Raw genomic sequence first — 23,884 nt, forward strand, 5'->3', positions numbered from 1 at the left:
GAAAAGGAGAAATTCAGATAGGGGAAAAGGGACAGAAGGAAAGAATGATTTTAAGAATAATGGTAGTGGGTGTATGGGGAGCAAGGGGGTTAGAATGACAAATGGTGCATAAGGGGAGATGAAGAGATAGTGAGAAACGGCAGGACGGAAGACTGGGAAAAGATAAGATAAAGGGGGAGACAACTGATTGGAAGAGGTAAGAAACCTGACCCAGACGTCTAGGCGGTCAGCCACACAAGCAGACAGCAGCCCAGCACGGCTAGAGTAGGGGGGAGACAAGTACTAAGAGGAGGGAAGGAGGAGGGCTAAAGTCAGAAGGAAGGGTTCTCAGGTAGGTATAGGCAGGATAGAATAGGGGTAGCAGAAGGGAAGAGGAAAGAGGATTTGGCGGTAGGTAATAGGAAGGGAAGTCCTTGGGGCGGAGAAAAAGGGTGGCCATGGGAGGCAGCAAGAAGGGCATTTGCAAAGGTGCAATCACCATTTGGCAGGCTACTCCAGCAGGTTCGGGTGCTCCCATGCCGGTAATGTGATTTTGAGAGGGGATTTTGTGCTTACCATTTCCACACAAATAGGCAGCGGCCCAGCACAGCTAGAGTAGGGGAGAGACAAGTACTAAGAGGAGGGAAGGAGGAGGAGGGCTAGAGTCAGAAGGAAGGGTTCTCAGGTAGGTATAGGCAGGATAGAATAGGGGTAGCAGAAGGGGAGGTGGAATAATTTAGAGGAAAGAGGATTTGGAGGTAGGTAATAGGAAGGGAAGTCCTTGGGGCGGAGAAAAGTGGTGGCCATGGGAGGCAGCAAGAAGGGGATTTGCAAAGGTGCAATCGCCATTTTGCAGGCTGCTCCAGCAGGCTCAGGTGCTCCCATGCTGGTGGTATGATTTTAAGAGGGGGTTTTTGTGCTTACCATTTTGGCTTTGCACTGCCACTGTCTTTGCATTCGTCCATCGCGTGCCAAGCTCTCCGGGTAGGTGCTCCTCCAGGTGGGTGTGATGGGGTGATGTGCCAGGGACAGTTCTGGCAGTTCGCTTAGCTGCGCTGCCGCTTTTTTCATTGTTTCTAGAATGCACAGGATCGAGCTGCTGCAAGTTTGGATGCTGTAGTTCCGTGCAAGCTTCCTGCTGTGGGTACGCTATCAGCTTAATTCTGTGTCAGAGGCATTTTGTTTGCAGTCGATCACGTGGTTCCCATTGTGTGCTGTCAGGGTCAGGTGAGTTCATTCAGCTCCATTTGCGAGCACTTCGGCAGCGGCACATGCAGTACATCATGGGTGCTTGATGGGTATGCTGGGGGAGTGGAGGAGTGGCCTAGTGGTTAGGGTGGTGGACTTTGGTCCTGGGGAACTGAGGAACTGAGTTTGATTCCCACTTCAGGCACAGGCAGCTCCTTGTGACTCTGGGCAAGTCACTTAACCCTCCATTGCCCCAGGTACAAATAAGTACCTGTATATAATATGTAAGCCGCATTGAGCCTGCCATGAGTGGGAAAGCGCGGGGTACAAATGTAACAACAACAACAACCACCTTGGTTGCACTTTGGAGCCACGGTGGTGTCAGTGAGTACTCCTTAACTTGCTCAACGGGGTGTCCTGGGTTAGCTGAGTCCCATTAGTTGTGTTGCACATTGTACAGCTGTCACCCACCATTGCTTCCTGCTGCAAGTTATCCTTTTCTTTGTTTTGGGACGTGGTCTTGGGATTGAGGTGTGGCATCCCATTACAGGGAAGAATCATTGGCCTACACTGGTCTCCAACCTCAGCTGCAGTAACAAGAAGGTGGTGGCATTCATTCTGGATGTGGGTTTTTCTTTATGATTTTTCTTCACGTGGCGGTAGTGGGCTGCCATCTTGGCTATGGCAACACTTATGTTCATCTTCTGCCTTGCTGCCAAGCAGGGGGATATGCGTGATTCGTACAGGACCGGTGTTCAGCAGGATCGTGTTTGTGCTTGCAATACACATGTAGCGGAGCGTGCTCCTGATGCTATTTAGTAATAAGTTTTGATCAATCATTAGTCTCAGTACATACTATCATGCTTTATACATATTGTTTGGACACCTTACATGCGTTCATTACATTATTAACATCTTAGAGGGCAGGCAGTTAAGGGATATCACACTGCTTTCATTATCGTGTGGTTTGGGGCTATTGTGTTGCCATGGCAATCGGTGATGGAATTTGTATGGGGTTATCTCCGGTAGGTCTCATGACCTACTCTCAACATATTGTCGTTACCTTATGGGGCAAGATCCAGCGTACTGTTCCAGTCTATGATTGTAGTATATGGATTTATTTAGTTCTGTTTTAGCAGGCATGCTGCCAGACAGTTGAGCCAGGCACAAACAGCACCGACCAGGCACAGTGAGTACCACCCGATGAACTCCCTGTCTTTACCAGACAGACATTTCCTTGGATCTTCCTTTGAAGTCTCAGGTATTGGCTAGTCATTGCTTGCCCAGGCAGTTAGGTCACGTTTGCAATTTGATATCTTGGGTGGCAGCCTGGTTGATGACGATTCTGATTATGCTGGTATTTCTAGTGCATGAAAAGGGTACAGGGCAAGTTAGTAGTGGTTAGGAGTCAAAAGCAGCGTTAAAGAGGTGGGCTTTTAGCCTGGATTTGAAAACGGCCAAAGACGGGGCTAGATGTACAGGCTTGGGAAGTCTATTCCAGGCGTAAGGAGCAGTGAGATAAATTATTATTTTTATTATTATTATTTATTACATTTGTATCTTGTGCTTTTCCACTCAAAGCAGGCTCAATATGGCTTACACAGTAATGGGAAGAACAATATAACAATATAATATAACAAATATAACAGTAATAAAAGAGTTAAGTAGGTAAAGATAGGTGATGTAGAAGGGAGGAAGGTGGGAGATTTAGTCTGAAGCAATGTCGTTGTCTTTTGGGTATGTGTTGGGTAGATGGGTTCATAAGATTAGTCTGGGTCATTTGGATAAGCTTGTTTAAATAGATGGGTCTTTAGTGCTTTCCGGAAGGGTAGATAGTCACAGATTGAGCGGATAGGTCTGGGGAGGGTATTCCAGAGTTGGCTGCCCAGGTAGGAGAAGTTGGATCCAAAATAAGTTTTGTACTTGAGTCCTTTGCAATTGGGGTAATGCACATTGAGGTAATTTTGCGAGGATTCAGACATGTTTCTGGTTGGAAGGTCAATAAAAGGAACGGAGTCTGGAATTAGCAGTAGAGGAGAAGGGGACAGATGAGAGATTTATCCACAGAACGGAGTACCCAAGGGGGGGGGGCGTAGGGAGAGATAAGAGTGGAGAGGTACTGGGGAGCGGTAGAGTGAATGCACTTATAGGTCAGTAAGAGAAGTTTGAATTGAATGTGGAAACGGATAGGGAGCCAGTGAAGTGACTTGAGGAGAGGGCTAATGTGAGCATAGCGACTCTGGCAGAAAATGAGTCACGCATCAGAGTTTTGGACTGATTGAAGAGGAGAGAGATGGCTAAGTGGGAGGCCGGTGAGAAGCAGGTTGCAATAATCTAGGCGAGAGGTGATAAGAGTGTGGATAAGGGTTCTGGTAGAGTGCTCAGAGAGGAAGGGACGGATTTTGCTGATGTTATAGAGAAAGAAACGACAGGTTTTGGCAATCTGCTGAATGTGAGCGGAGAAGGAGAGAGAGGAGTCGAAGATGACCCCAAGGTTACGAGCTGATGAGACAGGGAGAATGAGAGTGCCATCCACAGAAATAGAGAAAGGGGGGAGAGGAGAGGTAGGTTTAGGGGGAAAGATGAAAAGCTCAGTTTTGGCCATGTTAAGTTTCAGATGACGTTGAGACATCCAGGCAGCAATATCAGATAGGCAGGCTATTACATTGGTCTAGATGCTGGTTGAGATTTCGGGGGTAGAGAGGTAGATCTGGGAGTCGTCAGCATAGAGATGGTATTGAAAGCCATGGGATGATATCAGAGAGCCAAGAGAAGAAGTGTAGATGGAAAACAGGAGAGGACCGAGAACAGAACCCCGAGGTACACCGATTGGTAGTGGGATAGAAGTGGAAGAGGATCCACTAGAGTGTACACTAAAGGTGCGAAGCGAGAGGTAGGTAGGAGGAGAACCAGGAAAGAACAGAGCCCTGGAATCCATGTGAAGACAACGTATCAAGGAGTAAGCTGTGATCAATAGTGTCAAAAGCGGCGGATAGATCGAGAAGGATGAGGATAGAATAGACCTTTGGATTTGGCCAATAACAGGTCGTTGGAAACTTTTGTAAGTGCAGTTTCAGTTGAATGAAGAGGGCGAAAGCCAGATTGGAGTGGGTCAAGAACAGCTTGAGATGAAAGAAAGTCAAGACAGCGGCGGTGAACGGCACGGTCAAGTATCTTGGAAAGGAAGGGGAGGAGGGTGATGGGTCGATAGTTGGAAGGACAGGTAGGGTCACGTGAAGGCTTCTTAAGGAGTGGTGTGACCACGGCATGTTTGAAGGCATAGATCTATATATTCAGCTGCAGTTATATGAAGATACATGGCGATACTAGTTTGTACTGATAATTGTCACTGAGACAGCAACTGAGTGAGGGGTGAATTTGGATAATCCTTATTCCACACTATGGAGCTCATTTTCAAAAGAGAAAAATGTCCAAAAAGTGGCATAAATCTGCATTTGGATGTTTTTCTCATAAAAATGTCCAAACAAGTATTTTCAAAAACAATTTTTAGAAGTTTTTCTATGAAGTCCGTTAAAAGTGAGTTCAAATCACAAGGGGGCGTGTCAGAGGCATGTTAAGGGCAGGATCTGGGCGTTCCTAACACTTGGACATTTTTCAGCCATAATGAAACAAAACTGTTCAGGACTAAAACTAAGACGTTTTGAGCTAGACCTGTTTTTATAATGAACTAGGAAAAAAATCCTGTTTCTGACACAAATGAAACAGGCGCTAGCAAGGTTTTCCTCGGAGTGTGTATGTTTGGGAGAGTGTATGTGAGAGTGACTGTGTGTGAGAGAGAGAGTGAAAGTGTGAGTGTGTGTGTGTGAGAGAGTGAGTCTGGGTGTGAGTGTGTCTGTCAGAGTGTGTGTGTGAGAATGAGAGTGTGTGCAAGTGCGTATGTGAGACAGTGTGAGAGAGAGTGTGTGTGTGTGCGAGAGTGTGTGTGAGACACAGATTCTCTGTGAGAGTGAGTGTATGAGACCAAGTGAGTGACTGTGTGACACATAGAGAGTGAATGTGATACAGTGTGAGACAGAGTGTGTGAGAGTAAGAGTCAGAAAGACATTGTATGTGTGAGAGAGAGTGTGTGTGTGACAGAGATACCTCCCTTCCTCTCTCTCTCTCTCTCTCTGGTGTCAGGCCCCCCTCTCTCTCTGTTGTCTGAGATTCCCGCCACTGCACCCAAGCAATTGGTGTGCTGGAGGAGGGGGGGGGAGAGAGAGTGTGTGTGTTGGGGGGGGGGGGGTCAGCTTGGAAGAAGAGGGGTGCGGGGGGTTCATGAAGCGCTACCAGATGTGAGAGAGTGTGTGTGTGTATGGGGGGGGGGGGGTTCAGGAAGCGATGCCAGATGACAGAGTGTGTGAGTGGGGGGGGGGGGGGGAGGACAGGGGGTTCAGGAAGCGCTGCCAGATGAGAGTGAGTGTGTGTGGGGGGGGGGGGGGGGTTCAGGAAGTGCTGCCAGTTGAGTGAGTGTGTGTGTATATGGGGTTTCAGAAAGTGCTGCCAGATGAGAGAGAGGGTGTGTGTGTTGTGTGGGTATGTTGGGGGGGGGGGGTTCAGATTGGAAGAAGAGGGGTGTGGGGGTTCTGGAAGTGCTGCCAGATGAGTGAGTGTGTGTGGGGGGGGACGGTTTATTAAGCATTGCCAGATGAGAGTGTGTGTGTTTTGGGGCGTGGGTTCAGGAAGCACTGGCAGAAGAGTGAGAGTGTGTGTGTGTGTGGGGGGGGGGGGGGGGAGGGTTCAGGAAGCGGGGCCAAATGAGTGTGTGTGTGGGGGGGGGGGGTTCAGGAACGGCTGCCAGATTAGTGAGTGAGTGTGTGTGTGGGGGGGGCAGGGGTTTCAGGAAGCGCTGCCAGATGAGATAGAGTGAGTGTCTGTGTGTGTGTGTACGGGGTTTCAGGAAGCGCTGGCAGATGAGAAAGAGAGAGTGTGTGTGGGGGGAGGGGGGTTCAGGAAGCGCTGCCAGATGAGAGTGAGAGAGAGTGTGTGTGTGTGTGTGTTGGAGGGGTGTGTGGGGGTGTGTGTGTGTTGGGGGTTTCAGCTTGGAAGAAGAGGTGTGTGGTGCTGCCAGATGAGTGAGTGACTGTGTGTATGTGTGGGGGGGGGGGGGGCGTTTTATCAAGTGTTTCCACATGAGAGTGTGTGTGTGTGTGTGTGTGTGGGAGGGGGGTTTAGGAAGGGCTGCCAGATGAGAGAGAGTGTGTGTGTGTGGGGGGGGGGGGGTTCAGGAAGCGCTGCCATATGAGTGAGTGTGTGTGTGTGTGGTGGGGGTGGGGGGTTGCCAGATGAGTGAGTGTGTGTGTGTGGGGGGCAGGGATTTCAGGAAGCGCTGCCAGATGAGAGAGTGTGTGTGTGTTGGGGGGGGGGGGCGTTGAGGAAGTGTGGCCAAATGAGAGTGAGTGTTTGTGGGGGGGGGGAGGGGGGGTTCAGTAACCACTGCCAGATGAGTGAGTGTGGGGGGGCAGGGGTTTCAGGAAGCGCTGGCAGATGTGAGAGTGTGTGTGTGTGTTGGGGGGAGGCGTTGAGGAAGTGTGGCCAAATGAGAGTGAGTGAGTAAGTGTGTGTGTGGGGGGAGGGTTCAGGAAGCGCTGCCGGATGATAGTGTATGTGTGTGTTGTATAGTTTTGTGGGGGAATCCTGCTTTAAAGAAGAAGGAAGGAAGCGCCTCCTCAGCGCGATCCTCCCCCCCACCGCCATCGCACCCACCGCGATGCACCCGCCCGCTGCCATCCCACCCACCATCGCATAGTTTTGCTGGCGGGTGACCCAAAATCGCGCCAGCAGAAGTCCTGTGTTGTCTGCTGAGTCTCACTCCAGCGATCTTCGGCGTTGCTAGCCTGTGCAGGGCGAGGTTCTGTGCGTCTAACGTCCTGCACGTGCAGGACGTCAGACGCACAGAAGCCCTGCCTGCACAGGTTAGCAACGCCGAAGATCGCTGGAGTGAGACTCAGCAGACAACACAGGACTTCTGCTGGCGGGGTTTCGGGTCCCCCGCCGGCAAAGCAACGTGACGGTGGGTGGCTTAGGGGGGAGGGGTGTTGCACCTCCTGCATTCTTTTGGCGGGGCTTCTTTCGAACTGCAGCTTTGGTGGGTGGCTTGGGGGGGGGGGGGGTTGCACCTCGAACACTGGTGTCCGGAGTCATTTGGACTCCGGAACTTTGGAGGTGGTTTCCCTCCAGAATTTTTTCGCGGGTGGGTCTGGAGGTTGGTGGGCTTCGTTTTCTAGGCAGGGGGAGGAGTAGGGAAACACGCTCCACGTGTTTCCCTACTCCTCCACCGGCTTGGTTGCGATCCCTTCCTTACTGTTCTGAAGACAATGTTCTGACGTTTGACGCGAGGGCGGGGCATAGGCTGCCTGGCTTCACCACCATGAATCCACGAACCCTTCAGGGAGTGATTGAGTGACTTCAGAACGTTGAGGGTGAGTTTTATTATAGTAGATAAGGCAGAAAAAGGTGCCCTAAACGACCAGATGACTACTGGAGGGAATCAGGGATGACCTCTCCTTACTCCCCCAGTGGTCACTAACCCCCTCCCACTCCCCAAAAATGTGATTTAAAACATTGTTTGCCAGCCTCAGATGTTATACTTGGGTCCATTAGAACAGCATACAGGTCCATGGAGTAGTCTAGTGGTAGGTGCAATGCGCTGCAGACAGGTGGACCTAGGCCTATCCTTCCCCCTAGCTGTTTCACTTGTGGAGGAAACTGTGAGCCTTCCAAAACTCACCAGAAACCCACTGTACCCACATATAGGTGTCTCCTTCCCTTTAAGGGCTATGATAGTAGTGTACAATTGGGAGTATTGTGTTTTGGGTGGGTTTTGTGGGGTTCAGCAGACAAGATAAGGGAGCAGTGGTGAAATGTATACCTGGGAGCATTTTATGAAGTCCACTGCAGTGCCCCCTAGGGTGCCCTTTTGCTTTCCTGGCATGTCTGGGGAACCAGTCTACTAAAAATGCTGGCTCCTACGGGAGCCCCAAGGACGGTTACCACACTGACAGATGTTAACGGGAATATACTAACTGATAGTCAAAAGATTGGGCAGGCATTCACAAAATATTTTTCAACACTATATCAAAAGAACTCACCTCCCTCCGAATTGGAAATACGAGAATATCTATCCCAGGTGGGGCTACCGAGGGTAACAGAGGCACAGTTAGAGAATTTGAACAAACCCTTAACAATGACAGAGTTACAGCACGTGATTAAAACGTTGAAGTTGTGGTCTGCTCCTGGACCAGATGGATTTTCTGGGGAATACTATAAATTGTTGACAGGGGAGGCCCTGGCTTCTTTGCTGGAATATTACCGGGAGGTGGTGGAAAAGAGGGAATTCCCGAGTTATGCCAATTCAGCGCTCATAACCTTAATTCCAAAGCCCGGAAAACCTTTAGATAAGGTAGAATCTTATCGGCCGATATCATTACTAAATGTTGACACGAAGATCCTGGCAAAGATAATGCTGAACGGTTAGCAGAATGCCTCCCATCACTAATAGGTTCAGAGCAGGTTGGGTTTGTGAAAGGTCGCCAATCGGGCCACAATATTAGAAAGACCTTGATGGCCATGGCTGCTAGCCAACAGACTGGGGCACCCACCCTGATACTGAGCTTGGATGCTGAAAAGGCTTTTGATCAGGTTGGGTGGGTGTTTATGTTTCAGACTTTGGCGGCCATGGGCATAGAGGGGTGGTTTAGTTGGGCGGCCCAAACACTATATGATCAACCCAGGGCAGCTGTGCTAATAAATGGTGCCAGAGAACCGGAGTTTCAGATACATCGTGGTACAAGGCAGGGATGCCCCTTGTCTCCCCTATTATTTTTGTTGTCTCTGGAACTCCTGTTGTGAAAGGTCTCCTTGGCTCCAGATCTCCAGGGGGTTAGTCTGGCAGGACAGGATGTTAGAATCTTAGCTTATGCAGACGATTTATTAGTAATTTTGAGAGAGCCCTCTAAAACTCTAAAGATTCTGCTAAAGGTAATTCTGCGGTATGGGAAGTACTCTGGCTTTAGATTAAATTTGCACAAATCCATGGCTCTTCCGGTGACCCCGGAGGTGCGGACAACATGGTCAGGAAACTTTCCTTTCCAATGGACACAAACTTTCTTAAAATACTTGGGAGTACATATTACTATGGACCTGTCAAAGCTTTATGAACATAATGTGCAGCGGTTGCTGCAAGACAGTAACAAACAACTGGAATCCTGGGGGCCCCTCCCACTTTCTCTCCTGGGTAGAATTGCCCTATACAATATGGTCATAGCCCCCAGGTGGTTATACACCTTTCAATCTCTTCCATTGTATTTAAAGAGGAAGGATGAGCGGAAACTGATTAAAATGGTGCAAAATTTCTTGTGGAAGAAAAAAAGGCCTCGTCTTCCTTATTCTACATTATGTGTCCCAGTGGAGTATGGCGGCTTGGGCTTGTTAAATATAAAACACATGACAGTGGCTAGTGGAATGCGCCATATCAATGATTGGTTCCGGGGAACTCAGGATTACACTGATACATCAATAGAATTGTGCTTGTACCCGGACATACATTTTAGCAGCTACCTACACGCAGCTGGGCCCCCTATACCATACATATTAAAAAGAACAGGAATAATGGGCTCAGCGAAAGCTGTATGGAAATGGATTTGTAAATTGCATAACTTTTCTGCAAAAACTACTCCGTTCCTATCAATCTGTGGGAATCCAGCTTTCCCTCCCGGGACTTTATACCCAGCATTCCAACGTTGGAAGCGAAAAGGAATGGTGTACTTACTACAAGCTGTCACTCTCGAGGGACGGATAAAGCCTTTCTGGGAGCTCCAAGGAGAGTATGGACTATCCCCCTCAGATGAATTCCATTACTGTCAGCTCAGGCATTATATACAATCCTTATCTTGGGAAGATTTGGCTGAAGACGTCCAAGAAGAATTGGCCTTGGCGTATTCTTTAACGGCACAACAACGGGTGCCGCTTAAATTTCACCACAGACACATCAGAGATACTGCTCAGGAGTTGGACTATGTTAAATTACTGTCCCAATGGAAGCAAGACATATCGATAGATCTTACATTGCCTCAGTTTACAGCACACGTATTAACTTTGAGGAAACAATCAGTTATGATTTCATATTGGGAGATGCAGTACAAAGTGGCGCTTCGGCTATATATCTCACCGAGAAGAGCCTTTCACATAGGACTTTCATCATGGGGAGAATGCCCCAAGTGTAGAGAACCTGGGGCCACCCTGGGACACATGCTTTGGAAATGTAGAGGATTAGTACGATACTGGAAACAGATAATACAATACGTCTCTGACATTTGGCAGACCAGGTGGAAATATAATTCGGGATTGTTGTTAGGCCATCCAATATTTGTCCACCCCATACCATCTGGATTTACAGCATTTGTACAAAAGACAATCATAGTAACTAAGCAAGTGATTTTATCGGAGTGGATATCACATCACTATCCATCTTACGCTCAGTGGCGGATTCGTATGATAACGCTCATGCGAACTGAAGTGATAGACTTTAAATCCAAAACTGGACGGACCTTCCAGAATACCTGGAGCCCACTCTTAAATACCCTGACCCCGGCTGCCAGGAGCAAATTGTTGAATTTTTAGTGGTGTCTTGTTTTATGCATGATAATAAAGGGTGGGGGGTGGGGGAGGGGGGAATTACAGAGGAGGGAGGGAGGGAAGGGGTGTTAGGGAGAATTATGTTAAAATTTGTTGACTTAAGTTGATGACCTCTGTACATGAAGAGAACGGCAATTTGATATGATGATATGTTACAATTTTCTATATTGGTATATGTACAGGTTATTGATCTTTAATAAACATGATTATTAAAAAAAAAAAAAAAAAAAAATGCTGGCTCCTTCTACATCCCAATGGCTTGATTTTGTGCATTTTGCACTTAGGCTTTTTTTTTTTTTTTTTTTAGAAAATGGACCAAAAAACAAAATGTCTAAATCACAAAACCTTGTTCGAAACAGTATTTTCGAAAAAAAAAAAAAAAGATAGACGTTTTTCTTTTGTGAAAATGACCTTCTTTCCTAATCAGATTTTGGATTTTTTTGCAAAATGTCCAAAGTCAGACTTAGACGTATATCGAAAATGCCCCTCTATGTTACAGTGCTCGTTCATCCCATCACAACTCCTACATAACTAAAACAAAATTACAAGATGCTGGTTAAGTGATGTCTACCTACACCCCATAGTTTACCTTTTATCTTACATATATCTGTTATTCTTATATATGCCAACTTGGTTCTTTGTAGAAATCAGGAGACCTGGTTACTCTGTCGCTTTATAGGTAACACAAGGGTCCTAACCTATACATCTCAGTCTATTCGCTTGCACTTTATAGCAGAGCTTATTACTCCGGCATTCCTCGGTCTGCACAGCGAGGAGCAGCACATGGTAGTTGGATCTCACGCATGCACACCTGTTTCAGATATCCCCATCAGGTCTTCCATTTACATTCTAGTATACCAGATCTATTCCCTCTGCAAAGGCACTCATTGAAGTTTGTTGATGCCATGTTTTAGGCACATCAGGCTGAATGTCCAAAGTGCTAGGCAGTCTCAAATCAACAAACTCGCTTTTTGTATGCATATTGACACAGTTTTTATACATGCAGGTTATTCTCTGCTGGCCTCCTGTCTGGCTGCACTATGCAAGAGATGTTAGCACCGTCACATCAGGATAGTTTTCATCATGATCAGGGAATTCGTATCAGGTTTACAGTTCTTAGTCCCTATCGAGAACACATAGACACAGACTTGGTAGTAATGCACTTATAGGAACCTGATGCTATTATTGCGGGAATCATCATCAACCCAGACGCTAGAGGTAACCCCGCACTCAACCATTGCTATTGATGGAACAGGAGACACCAAAAGAGGTCTTCCTTGGAAATGAAACTTGAGTGGTGGGGAGCATAATCCACAAAAGGGCTTAGAAATCTCACTCCCCGCCCCCCCCCCCCCCAAAAAAAAAGAAAATTGGTACTAAGCTGTGGATATCGGTTATACATCTTGCCTTGATTTATGAGCAAAAGAGGGTGATTATGAATTGCCTCTCAACCCTGAACCTCAAACACCTACACTGGAAGGGTAGAAGCCACAGACTGTAGTATGCTGAGGTATTTATTGTATACTTATGTTGCTTGATTTGTGTGGTTAGATTTTACTTGTCATGCATTTTGTTCTCCGCCTAGAATGGTGCAGATAGTGAGTTAGCAATATTCTTATTGGTCTATTTGAGGTCTAAGGTCTACTGGGGTTTAAGAATTGGCCACAACTAGGAGTTGGGGAGACCGTGACAAGTGAGGTTTTGCTGTCCCGGTCTTTGGCGGTGGGTCCTAGTCTAATAGAGCACACAGCAGGAGGTTTTCAAACCAAATCAAGTTTCAACAGTGGCCAAGTATGTAAGCTGTGTTGTCACATTCTAGCACGGGCATGGATGATGTTAAACTATGGGCAGTTCCCCTCTTGTACGGAGGGTGGCCAGTGACAGAGAAGGTCGGGGCTGCCTACCTCAGACTTGGGCAGAATGGGGATGCTGAAGGCATCAAGAACAAGTCAATGTTTATTTATTATTTATTTGTTAAATTTATACCCCACATTTTCCCACCTATTTGTAGGCTCAGTGGCTTACAAAGTACCGTAAAGGCGTTTGCCATTTTGGTTGATAACAAATACAAGATTGTGTTGTGGTCAGATGAGATAGAGGTGAATCAGGCGTCATGGGTCAAGGGAAAGAGGATAGTAAATTGTCCAGTACGATCTTTGATTGTGTTGTGTTGCAGGGTGTGGGGATTTATGTTGGGTTGTTGGATAAGCTTTTTTGAAGAGGTGAGTTTTTAATGACTTCCTGAAATTTAGGTGGTCATGTATTGTTTTCACAGCATACGGGAGTCCATTCCATAGTTGTGCGCTTATGTAGGAGAAGCTAGATGCATAAGTTGTTTTGTATTTTAGCCCTTTGCAGTTTTGGTAATGTAGGTTTAGGAATGATCGTGCTGATCTGAGTCTGTTTCTAGTTGGTAGATCTATTTGGTCTATTTGAGGTCTAAGGTCTACTGGGGTTTAAGAACTGGCCACAACTAGGAGTTGGGGAGTCCGCGGCAAGTGAGGTTTTGCTGTCCCGGTCTTTTTTCAGTGGGTCCTAGTCTAATAGAGCACACAGAGCACACAGCAGGAGGTTTAAGAAGGGGAATGTGCTTTTACGGCAACCCCTATCAAGGAAGTGATGGTAGTGCCCGGTATGACTATGATATATGCCAATAGTGGCACAGGAACGTGCTTCATGCAAGGCTTAAGCAATTGGAGCTGTGTGACTTGAAAAGCTATACACCCTGCCCAAAATGCTCTAGATAGGAATTTTGATTCAGGTATTTAATTGCTTGATATTGTAAGCTGATATTGTATCCACTACTACCCTAGCTGAGATAACATGTAACCATCTCTCTGACCTCACGTGCAACTTTCTTCAAATCAGTCACCTTACTTTCTAATTCTTCCTACTTTCTTACTCATCTATATGTTACAACTTTGCCTTACCCTTCACTACCAATTATAATGTTCTAGTACATATTGTGTTGTCATTGCAAGTAGTATACCATGCCATACTTTGTATTGTTGTTCGAATATTTTTACTGCTCTAATTGCCTATTGCTCATGTTTGATCTATTCTTACCGATACTTCCTTGAATGAATTCCTTCAAAAAGACGGTAAATAAATCCTAATAAATAAATAAGCTATATGCATGAATGTAATTGCATGATACTGTAACTGTTTTTTGCTTATGCAAGTAATAGAATGCTGTGGCCATAATAAACTCCACTATTTTGTTGGATAACTTGTCAAGTGTTGATTTATGGAGTGTTTTGTGGGTGATGAAAGGAGAATGGCATGGTGCTGCCTGCCCTATTTGAGAAAGCAAAGGCTGGATAGAGAGAGGTGAGATTCTATGAATGAAAAGCTAGCTTTGACATTATGGAAGAATAGGATGGGGATAAGAGGTGAGAGATAAAAATAGATGAAATGCAAAAGAACGAGAGATATGTAGTGGTGAATGATTGCAAAGCAGAAAAAAAAAGGGAACAGACATGAAAGGGGGAAGAGAGAGCTGGAGAAAGTAGGACGTGACATAGAAAGAAAAAATGGGGAAAGGAGCCAAGAGAAGCCAGAAGATGAAAACATTAGAGAGAACGATACGTTGTAGGAAATAAATGAAAGCTGAAAATGTGTTATGTATCTGATTGCAACTTTGCAAAATTTTTAATTATTGTATTTTTAAAATGTAACTGTAATATTGGACAGTGGTGTCATTTTATTTTTATTTCTGTGACCTGTAATTTTGTGATCAGGTTGTGTATACTGTAATATTTGCTTCTCTTCTCTGTATCTCCTACCCCTGTGTTCCTGAAATCCATAATGACTGCCTGAATTTGCATTATAGTGTTTTTTTTCTCAGAGCTCACAGGACTCAGGTGGCAAGCTGCAAAAGGCAGTAAAATTGCCTTCTTTTGCCTCTCCTCTCTCCTTCCCCCTTCCTTGGTATTCCATATTCCCTTTATTTCTTGTCATCATCCTGGGCTGGCATAGATGAGACTGCAAAGAACAGCATGCTCCCAGTTATCTATAATGCTTTTCCCTCTCTTGACCATGCTGTCAAAATAAGGGAAAGAGACAGAGTCACATAATTACTGAGACTGTGAGCACAGAGTGTTTCATGGTTCTCCATTCGGACACCTGTGCGACTTGGCAACTGTACCTTTGGCAGATATGTTAGCAGTGGTGGAGACCCAATGGAATGCATCAACAGCTGGGGATGGAATACCATAAGTGGGGACAGGGGAGAAAGGATGCATCTTTAATAATGACATTGGTCAGAGGATGAGGGGGGTCACCAAATTTTGAAATCTCACAGGGCAACCAACTCCGAGGAAGAGGTAAACAGGAAGAAGACATATACTGTATTTTGTGCCTTTGCATGCAAGGTTTATAATTTTAAATCTTAAAAAAAAATTTATTTGTAACAAATTACAATAAAGAATACATTCTTGAACAGAAATAACAATAAACCTAAGAAAAGATACATCAAGAGGAAATAGAAACAAAAGAGTAAGGAGAAGTACCCTAGTGGTTAGGGCACTGGGCTGACAACCAAGGAATCTCCTTTCAAATACTGCTGCTGCTCCTTGTGACCTTGGGCAAGTCACATAACCCTCAGTTGCCTGAGGTACAAACTTTGGGGCCCTTATACTAAGTTGCATTAGGCTTTAACATGTGCCTAACACAGTTTAAATTGGTGTTCCATGGGACATGCTCAGGAGTCCTGTGGTAAGTGCCAAATGTGCACGTGCTAAGTGCCCACAAAAACATATTTTAATTTTTTTTTTGATGGGGCATAGAGTGAGTGTTTCTGTGCTAATCAGTTAGCTCAGGAATAGCATGTGAGCCCTTACTGCCTACAAAATGGATGGTGGTAAGTGCACGCATGATCATTTATTTTAAAAGGCTACACGCTAATGGTAACAGCGCATGGCCATTTCTACAAAAAATAGAAAAAGGACATTTTTATGGCTGTGGGAAAACCCTGTGCAAGGGCGTGCTAAGGCCACTTTTTACCGCAGCTTAGTAAAGGATCCTTTAGATTGTAAGCCCTCCAGGAATAGGGAAATACCTTTTGTACCTGGATGTAATGTATCTTGAGCTTTTACTGAAAAAGCTGTGAGCTAATTGTAAATAGACCAAAAGAAGGGCTGTCATCCCTGAAGAAATAAGGGCTGATGTTAGAAAATCTAGGAAATTTTGAAACATAAAGGAAAACATCGGGTTCACGGACAAGATGGCGCCAAGAGAGGACATGCGCTTGTGAGCTCCCGATCCCCAGCTGAATTACCTGTGAGGCAGCACTCTTACCCTGTAGATTTATGGGGAAGGGAAAGTCCGAGGTTTTAACCTCCTCCGACCCCGGGAAACCGGCCTCCCAGCAAAAGATGCTGGAACAATTTGGAGTCCAGGCGCTGAAAACGTCAATGCTGACGGGACCCGATGCTGGTCAGACAGACCGACCACAGCTCCTCCTCAACCCGGAAGCAGCTTGATATTGGCAGAGAGGTCGCTAGAGATATCTCCCGAAGTGGTGATCTCTTGATTGGCTAGAGGAGGCCCTGCCGTTACTTCGATCCCAGAATTGATAAAAACTAGAAATACAAGGGCTGCCAGCTCTGTCTCTCCCTTGGATCTGGAGGCTGCTTCGGAGGGAAATCGAGAGTATTCAAAACCAGCTGTGATAACGTTGGAAACACTGTGGGATGCCATTCAGGGTATTAACACAACCCTCACTCAGGTAACAAATTATATTAAAAATGAATTAGTGGATTTAAAACAAGAACAAAATTCCCTAACTGGGAGAATACAAGAAAATGAAAGAAAAACTGAATTGTTAGGAGATGAGACAAAAAAATTACAGGAATTAACAGGAACAATGGTTAAAGAAAGGGAAATTCTGGCTAGAAGGCTGGAATATCTTGATAACCAAGGGAGGAGAAATAACTTAAGATTTCTTAATTTTCCTAAGTCACCTTTGATTCCAGCAAAGGATATGTTAAAGAAATATTTTGGTGAAATTTTGGGAGATCCGACGGAAGGTTTCCACCAATCGTCAGAGCTCAATATATTACTGGAATCAGATCTCATCCCCTAGGTTCTCAGCCTGGACTTAATCTTACGGAGTTCCTGGGAAGTTCCTTGGAGGTGATAACTCAACGTACAACTCTCCTAGTGACATTTGCTTTGGAACCAGATAGGAATAATATTTTTCGCTTATATTTTCGACATATGAATGCACAATTCTTAGGAGCCAAGATACAAGTATTTCCTGATTTGAATAAAGAAACACAGAAAAGAAGGCAAGAATTTATGGTATTAAAACCAAAATACTCGCACTAGGTGGAACTTATGTATTAAAATATCCTTGTAGATGTTTTGTATCGTTAAATGATGTTAATTATGTATTTTTGGACCCTGAGAAAATGCAGAAATTTGTAATTTTGAAAGAGGAGGGTGGAGGTGTTAATACTATCTGAGTCTTAACACAGAATAATATGCTGGTAATTTCAGCTAGTTGGTTTATCTGCTTTTCCCTCTCAAATTTAATGAAAGATGAATAATTCCATTATGTATTTTCCTAGTATCTTGTCCAATTATTGTGGTCAGTGTAATGAAGAATGATAGTTTATTTTTTTGTTAATCTTTAGGAGCGATCCTGTATAAATATATATTTCTAATATCCTTTACATGTATAACATGGATGTAACTTGTAAAATCAAAAATAAAATTTAAAAAAAAAAAGGAAAAAAAATCAACTCTTAAGAGAGTCATGGCAACCGAGTCACAAACTGAGCCCTTCTCATAAGCTATAGGGAATTTATTGGGAATTCTTTAAATGCAAGGGGATCATATTTGTTAATTTTTGCCTTAACATTTTTATTATAGAATCGTCTGGAAATTAAGAATGGCAGCATTCTGCGACTGACCACTGCTCCGGTGTGTAACCCTTTTAAGTTTTCACTCTGTTTCCCTTTATCCTTGTTTCTCCAGCTTTTGTCTTTTTATTCTCACTCATCCTTTCCAAGCTGTTCCACTGCTTCCACTACCAGCCAAACTCAAAATGGCAGCATTACTGTGTTGGTAGCACAATTGCATTTTACATCTTCCTCATGTCCAAATCTGGAAGGGCCAAATATTCAGTCCGCAGTGGCCAGTGATTTGTAAGCTGCTGATAGCTGCAGGCTGAACGAAATCTGGATATTAAATGCCGGGCCATGTCAAGGCTCTGACATGGAATATCTGGGTCAATTCCATTACCTGGAAGTTAACCAGGCACCAGGTGATATTTAGACCAGGTAGCTTGGTAGATAAAGTTAGGACTGCGTTTTTGCTGTCTTAACTTTATACACTGATTAGTGGATTGAATATCGCCGCTAACCAGTTAAGTGTTGGCTCTGCCTACGGAGCACTAACCAGACAGTGCTGCAGTGGTCAAAGTCAATATTTTACAGAACTGCCCAGTTAAGTGCTGCTGAATATTGGCAGCTGGTCTGCGCAGCGTGATTTAAGCAGGCAGGAGCCTTTCCAACCCACTTAAATCATACTCTATATTGACCTTGAAATAATTTCTGGGATCTCTGCTAACCCCACTGAAACCAAGTGCTTGTTTGAAAGTTTGAGTTGTGAGAAGGCATCAGCTTGCATGCATGATAAAGTGTGGTAAAATATTGACTCCTGTACATAGGCTTATAGAAGGGCTGTGGTTCACCTATAGGAAGATGAGAATATATCAGATTACATATAACATTGTGCGAATGAAGTGTGGAGATCTCTGGTCTTTCATCTTTCTTATATTTCCATGATCTCTTCTGGTATTCATATCTGTTTACCCTTCCATTATTTCTGCCTCTCTTCTCTCTTTACAAACGCAGTGCAGCATACTATATATATTAATCATGATAGTCCCCTGGACTGGTTCTCATTTGGTCTTGGTGGTGGTCATTCTATCCTGTTTTCCCCATGCTTTCTGAAGCTTTTTTTGGACCAAATATTTTAGAATATATCAGCATATGCTTTTTTTAATATTTTACCATCTCCCAGTGATATCTTACCTGTTGAAAATTTTGTGATAATGCTGCCTCTTTGCTTGTTTACTGATTTCTTCCTTCCTACAGTATGAACTCTTTGTTTGGAATTGCCCTATGTTGTTAGACTTCAGTTAGCTTAGTCTAATTTTCCTTCTTTGCAATAGGAACAAGAAGCACAAAGGCTGTTCAGTGGAGCTCAGAGCAGTAACCAGGATGTGAAGCGGGATTCTTTGAAGAAGCTAGCCAGTCTTTCAATAGATATTACCTTTGCTCAAGAATTTATCAGCAGAGATGGACTTAACATACTGTTTCAGATTGTGGAAGAGGGAAATGAGTGAGTAACATACCAATATATCCAATTTCATGTGATCTTTGATATGTAACAGATGGACCAAAATAAAAACCATTCAAAGATGATGTGCAGGAATATTTGAGACTATCCAGGACTCTTCTGTAGATGTAATTACATCTAACTAATGTGATCATTTATTAATAGTTAATGTGTGCTAATGCTAGAAATGTGCTATTTACCACAGAGTCCATTTTATGCAAAATAACACACATCAATTATATTAGCACGTGTTAAAGTGTTAGCAAATGAATGCATTAAGTTTTTTTATGGGTATATTTGAAGAAGGGACCTGTACAGCTCTAAAAACTTATCTACATCTTCATCTGTAAATACTTTTCAATTTGGATCAATAAAAGGTATCACAATCCTCAAATTATGATTTTTTTCCTAGGACAAATACAGTTACTATTACTTTGCACTACAATTATATTTTAAGATATGTTTGAGAAGTGCAAAGAAGCAGAGGGTCCTGTCTAAATTTTCCAGTGAAAGCAATGCATGGAAAAATATTTTGGAGGAAAAGGTGAAGATATGTGACTATTGTAGGCAACCAAGAGACTAAACTAGTATGCTCAATGACTATTGTATAACAGACTGGAATCTCGGAGAAGCACCTCTGAACTGTAAATATTTCTATGATTTTTTGGGGGGAGGGGTAGATTTCTACTTCAAGGTTTCTCTGGGCACCTTGTTGGGTAGACAGTTTTATTTATCTTTGCTTATTGGTTTCTCCTAGTTTCCTCTTAACAGGTTTTTTTGTGATCTCATTGCATATGAGATTTTCATAGATACGTGTTAGTTTCTCTTGAGGATGTTGATGGAATTTTTTTCTTCATGTTACCTCTACATTAACCTACATATTTCTTCTTGATTCTTTATTGGTCTTTTTCCTTTTCTCTTTGGAGCCTGTTGTGCTCTGTAGTAGTCTTCATTGATTTCCTTTTTTGTTTTGCTTCTGGTCATTTTCTTGGGTCTCTCTTTGATAGATATCCAAAAGTCTTAGCTTTTTTGTCATAAGAACATAAAAGTAGCCATACTGGGTCAGACCAATGGTCCATCTAACCCAGTGTCCTGTTTCCAACAATGGCCAAGCCAGGTTACAAGTACCTGGCAGTAACCCAAATCGTGGCAACACTTCATGTTACCAATCCCAGGGCAAGCAGTTGCTTCCCCATGTCTGTCTCAATAGCAGACTATGGACTTTTCCTCCAGGAATGTCCAAGCCTTTTTTAAACCCAGATACTCTAACTACTGTTATCACATTCTCCTGTAAAGAGTTCCAGAGCTTAAATATTAATTGAGTGAAAAAATATTTCCTCCTATTTGTTTTATATTACATATTTTTTATTGATGGTCCTGCATTGAATTTACAAGGTCATCTGATTCAGAATTAAGTTTCTTGCTCGTCCAGTTAGTGATTGAATATACGGTTCCCACACCCCCCAAAAGAGCTTTTTGCGCTTTGCCGCACGGCAAGCATCACGGGCCTCCATCATTACAAGTGCATGTAGGGCATTTCTCCAGTACCAGTATGAAGGCACGGTGTTTTAGTCCAATATTGCAGAATGCATTTTCTCCGAGGACAAGCAGGCTGCTTGTTCTCACATATGGGTGACGTCCACGGCAGCCCCAGGTCCGGAAAATCTTCCTAGCAACAAAGGTTGCTAAAGCCTTCGAGCGCGCGGGTGCACTCACCGATCTTCCTGCCCGTTGCGCGAGAGTCCCGCTTCAGTCTTCTTTTTTCCGCGGTCAGGAGCGGCTGTTTACGGCGGTTCTGTTGCCCCAGAAAAGGAGAGCCTTCAATTTAGCCGGCTTTTTGCCGATTTTCTTCTTCGTTTTTGTGCTCGCCTTCGAGCTGTTCCATTTTTTCTCTTAAAAAAAAAGTTTCCTTATTTTTTCCTTAGTTTATCCTCAAGTAAGTTTCGTCTTCGTGTGCGGCCATTTTGGCCACCCGTACGGGTTTTCTTCCCTTTTTTGTGCCCTTCCTTTGGCAGCATCGCAAATTTTGATTTCGCTGCTGCTATTTTTCTGTCGATGACATCGAGGCTCGCCAGCGGCTTCAAGAAGTGCACTCGGTGCAACTGGGCTATCTCAGGCACTGACCCTCACACATGGTGTATCCAGTGCCTTGGGCCCGACCATCGCACAGACGCATTTAAGTTGTGTCTTAGCCTTAAAAAGCGGACACAAGCGTCGAGACAAGCTCAACAGGAACTCCTGTTTGGAGCTTTGCCCGGTTCTTCGACGTCGACAGCGGTACCGAGGTTGGCGGTATTGATGTCGGCACCGGAGAGTGCGTCAACCTCAGGAGCGCAGGTAATGGCTGTCCAGAGACCATCACACGTTGGCAGCAGTGAACCATCGAGTGGGTCTCCACCTGCCTCAAGGGCTCCTGCGGTACAGGCCCATCGGGACCGACCCCTTTTGGACCCAACCCCGAGGAGGCGTGTGAATTCCACGTCCTCCTCATCAGTACCGAGGGTACCGGTGACGAGCCTCGAGCGAAGGCAAAGAAGCACCGTCATCGGTCCCCTTCTCGTCATGGTACCAAGAGCTCCGGGGTGTCGAGAGAGTCGGCACCCGTGAAGCGTCGACGCCGGGAGGACCACTTTTCTCGACAGACACTCTTGACGAGCGCCTCCGAGCCATTCTTCCAGGGATCCTGGAAGGGCTGCTGCAACCATCTGTTCCAGTACCGGGGGTGCTTGCGCCGACGGTACCATCGATAGATGCGGCAGCTGGCTCCCCGCCTGTGGTGAGGCCTTCGACGTCGGTGCCACTTGCGGCATCGGCCTCAGCTGCCACCCAAGTTGACTCTCCGTCGACATCGATGAAGGGAACTTCATCGCCGCCGGCACAGGAGTCAACTTCTCGGCATCGCCATCGAGGACATAGCTCCTCGGTATCGAGACGGCTCGGTTTCAGACTGCAGTCAGAGAACTCCTGTCCGATACCAAAGGAGAGGCCTCGTGGGAGGCAAAGGAAAACCCAAGATATTTCTCTTCTGAGGAGTCTTGTGGCCTTCCCGCTGACCCCACTCCTTCACCAGAGAGAAAGCTTTCTCCCCCGGAGAGTCCGTCTTTCTCTTCCTTTGTGCGGGAAATGTCTACGGCCATTCCCTTCCCTGTGGTATCTGAGGATGAGCCCAGGGCCGAGATGTTCGAGGTCCTGGACTATCCTTCGCCACCTAAGGAGTCATCCACTGTTCCTCTACATAATGTCCTCAAACAGACATTGTTAAGGAACTGGATGAAACCATTATCTAACCCCACCATTCCTAAGAAGGTTGAGTCCCAGTATTGGATTCACGGGAACCTGGAGTTGATGAAGGCCCAATTGCCTCATGACTCGTGGATTGTGGATTCCGCTCTTAAGAGAGCCAAAAGTACGAGAGATTTCGCCTCGGTGCCCCCGGGATGAGAGGCTCGGACTTTGGACTCTTTTGGGAGGAAGGCCTACCAGTCCTCTATGCTCGTCTCCAAAATTCAGTCTTACCCAGCTCTACACGAGCATTCATTTGCGGAACAATGTGAAGCAACTGGCAGACTTGGTCGATCAGCTCCCTTCGGAGCAGACCAAGCCTTTTCAGGAGGTGGTCAGGCAGCTGAAGGCGTGTCGTAAATTCCTGTCCAGGGGTACTTACGATTCTTTTGATGTGGCGTCCAGAGCCGCTGCTCAGGGTATATTGATGCACAGACTCTCATGGCTGCGTGCCTCTGACCTAGACAATCGAGTCCAGCAGCGGCTTGCGGATGTTCCTTGCCGGGGGGATAATATTTTTGGTGAGAAAGTCGAACAGATGGTAGAGCAGCTCCACCAGCGGGAAACCGCATTCGACAAACTCTCCCACCGGGCCTTCAGCATCTACCTCATCAGGTAGACGTTTTTGCGGGGGAAAGAGAAATGTTCCCTATGCTTACAACAAGCGTAGGTACAATCCACCTTCCCGCCAGCCTGTTCAGGCACAACCCCAGCGCGCTCGTTCGTTCACATCAACAGCGTGCGCCTCGACAGGCCCCTGCAGCTCCCCAGCAAAAGCAAGGGACGGGCTTTTGACTGGCTCCAGGCGAGCATAGCCGCAATAAAAGTGTCTGTGCCGGGAGGTTAAAATTTTTTCACCTAAGGTGGCCTCTTGTAACCTCCGATCGGTGGGTTCTTCAAATAGTCCGACGGGGATACTCCTTCAGTTTGATCTCCAAACCTCCAAATTGCCCACCGGGAGCTCAGTCCTTCAGTTTCCAGCACAGGCAGGTACTTGCAGAGGAACTCTCCGCTCTTCTCAGCACCAATGCGGTCGCGCCCGTACCACCGGGGCAAGAAGGGCTGGGATTCTATTCCAGGTACTTCCTTGTGCAAAAGAAAACAGAGGGTATGCGTCCCATCCTAGACCTAAGGGCCCTGAACAAATATCTGGTCAGAGAAAAGTTCAGGATGGTTTCGCTCAGCACCCTTCTTCCCATGATTCAGAAAAATGACTGGCTATGCTCCCTGGACTTGAAGGATGCTTATACACACATCCCGATACTGCCAGCTCACAGGCAGTATCTTCGATTCTGTTTGGGAACACAGCACTTTCAGTATTGTGTACTGCCTTTTGGGCTCGCCTCAGCGCCCCAGGTGTTCACCAAATGCCTGGCGGTCGTTGCAGCGTTGCTATGCAGGCTGGGAGTGCATGTGTTCCCTTATCGTGACGATTGGCTGGTGAAGAACA

General features: G+C 45.5%; 1 protein-coding gene across 1 annotated transcript in view; it reads left to right on the forward strand.

The window, feature by feature from the left end:
- ELMO3 (engulfment and cell motility 3) overlaps nt 1-23,884 on the forward strand; it is a 987,719-nt gene that overhangs the window by 140,281 nt on the left and 823,554 nt on the right. Inside the window, exons 5-6 of the mRNA XM_030203739.1 lie at nt 17,680-17,730; nt 18,986-19,155. Coding sequence (XP_030059599.1) covers nt 17,680-17,730; nt 18,986-19,155 — 221 coding nt within the window. The remainder of the gene's footprint in view (nt 1-17,679; nt 17,731-18,985; nt 19,156-23,884) is intronic.

Source organism: Microcaecilia unicolor, chromosome 5, assembly GCF_901765095.1.
Source record: "Microcaecilia unicolor chromosome 5, aMicUni1.1, whole genome shotgun sequence".
NCBI lineage: Eukaryota > Metazoa > Chordata > Amphibia > Gymnophiona > Siphonopidae > Microcaecilia > Microcaecilia unicolor.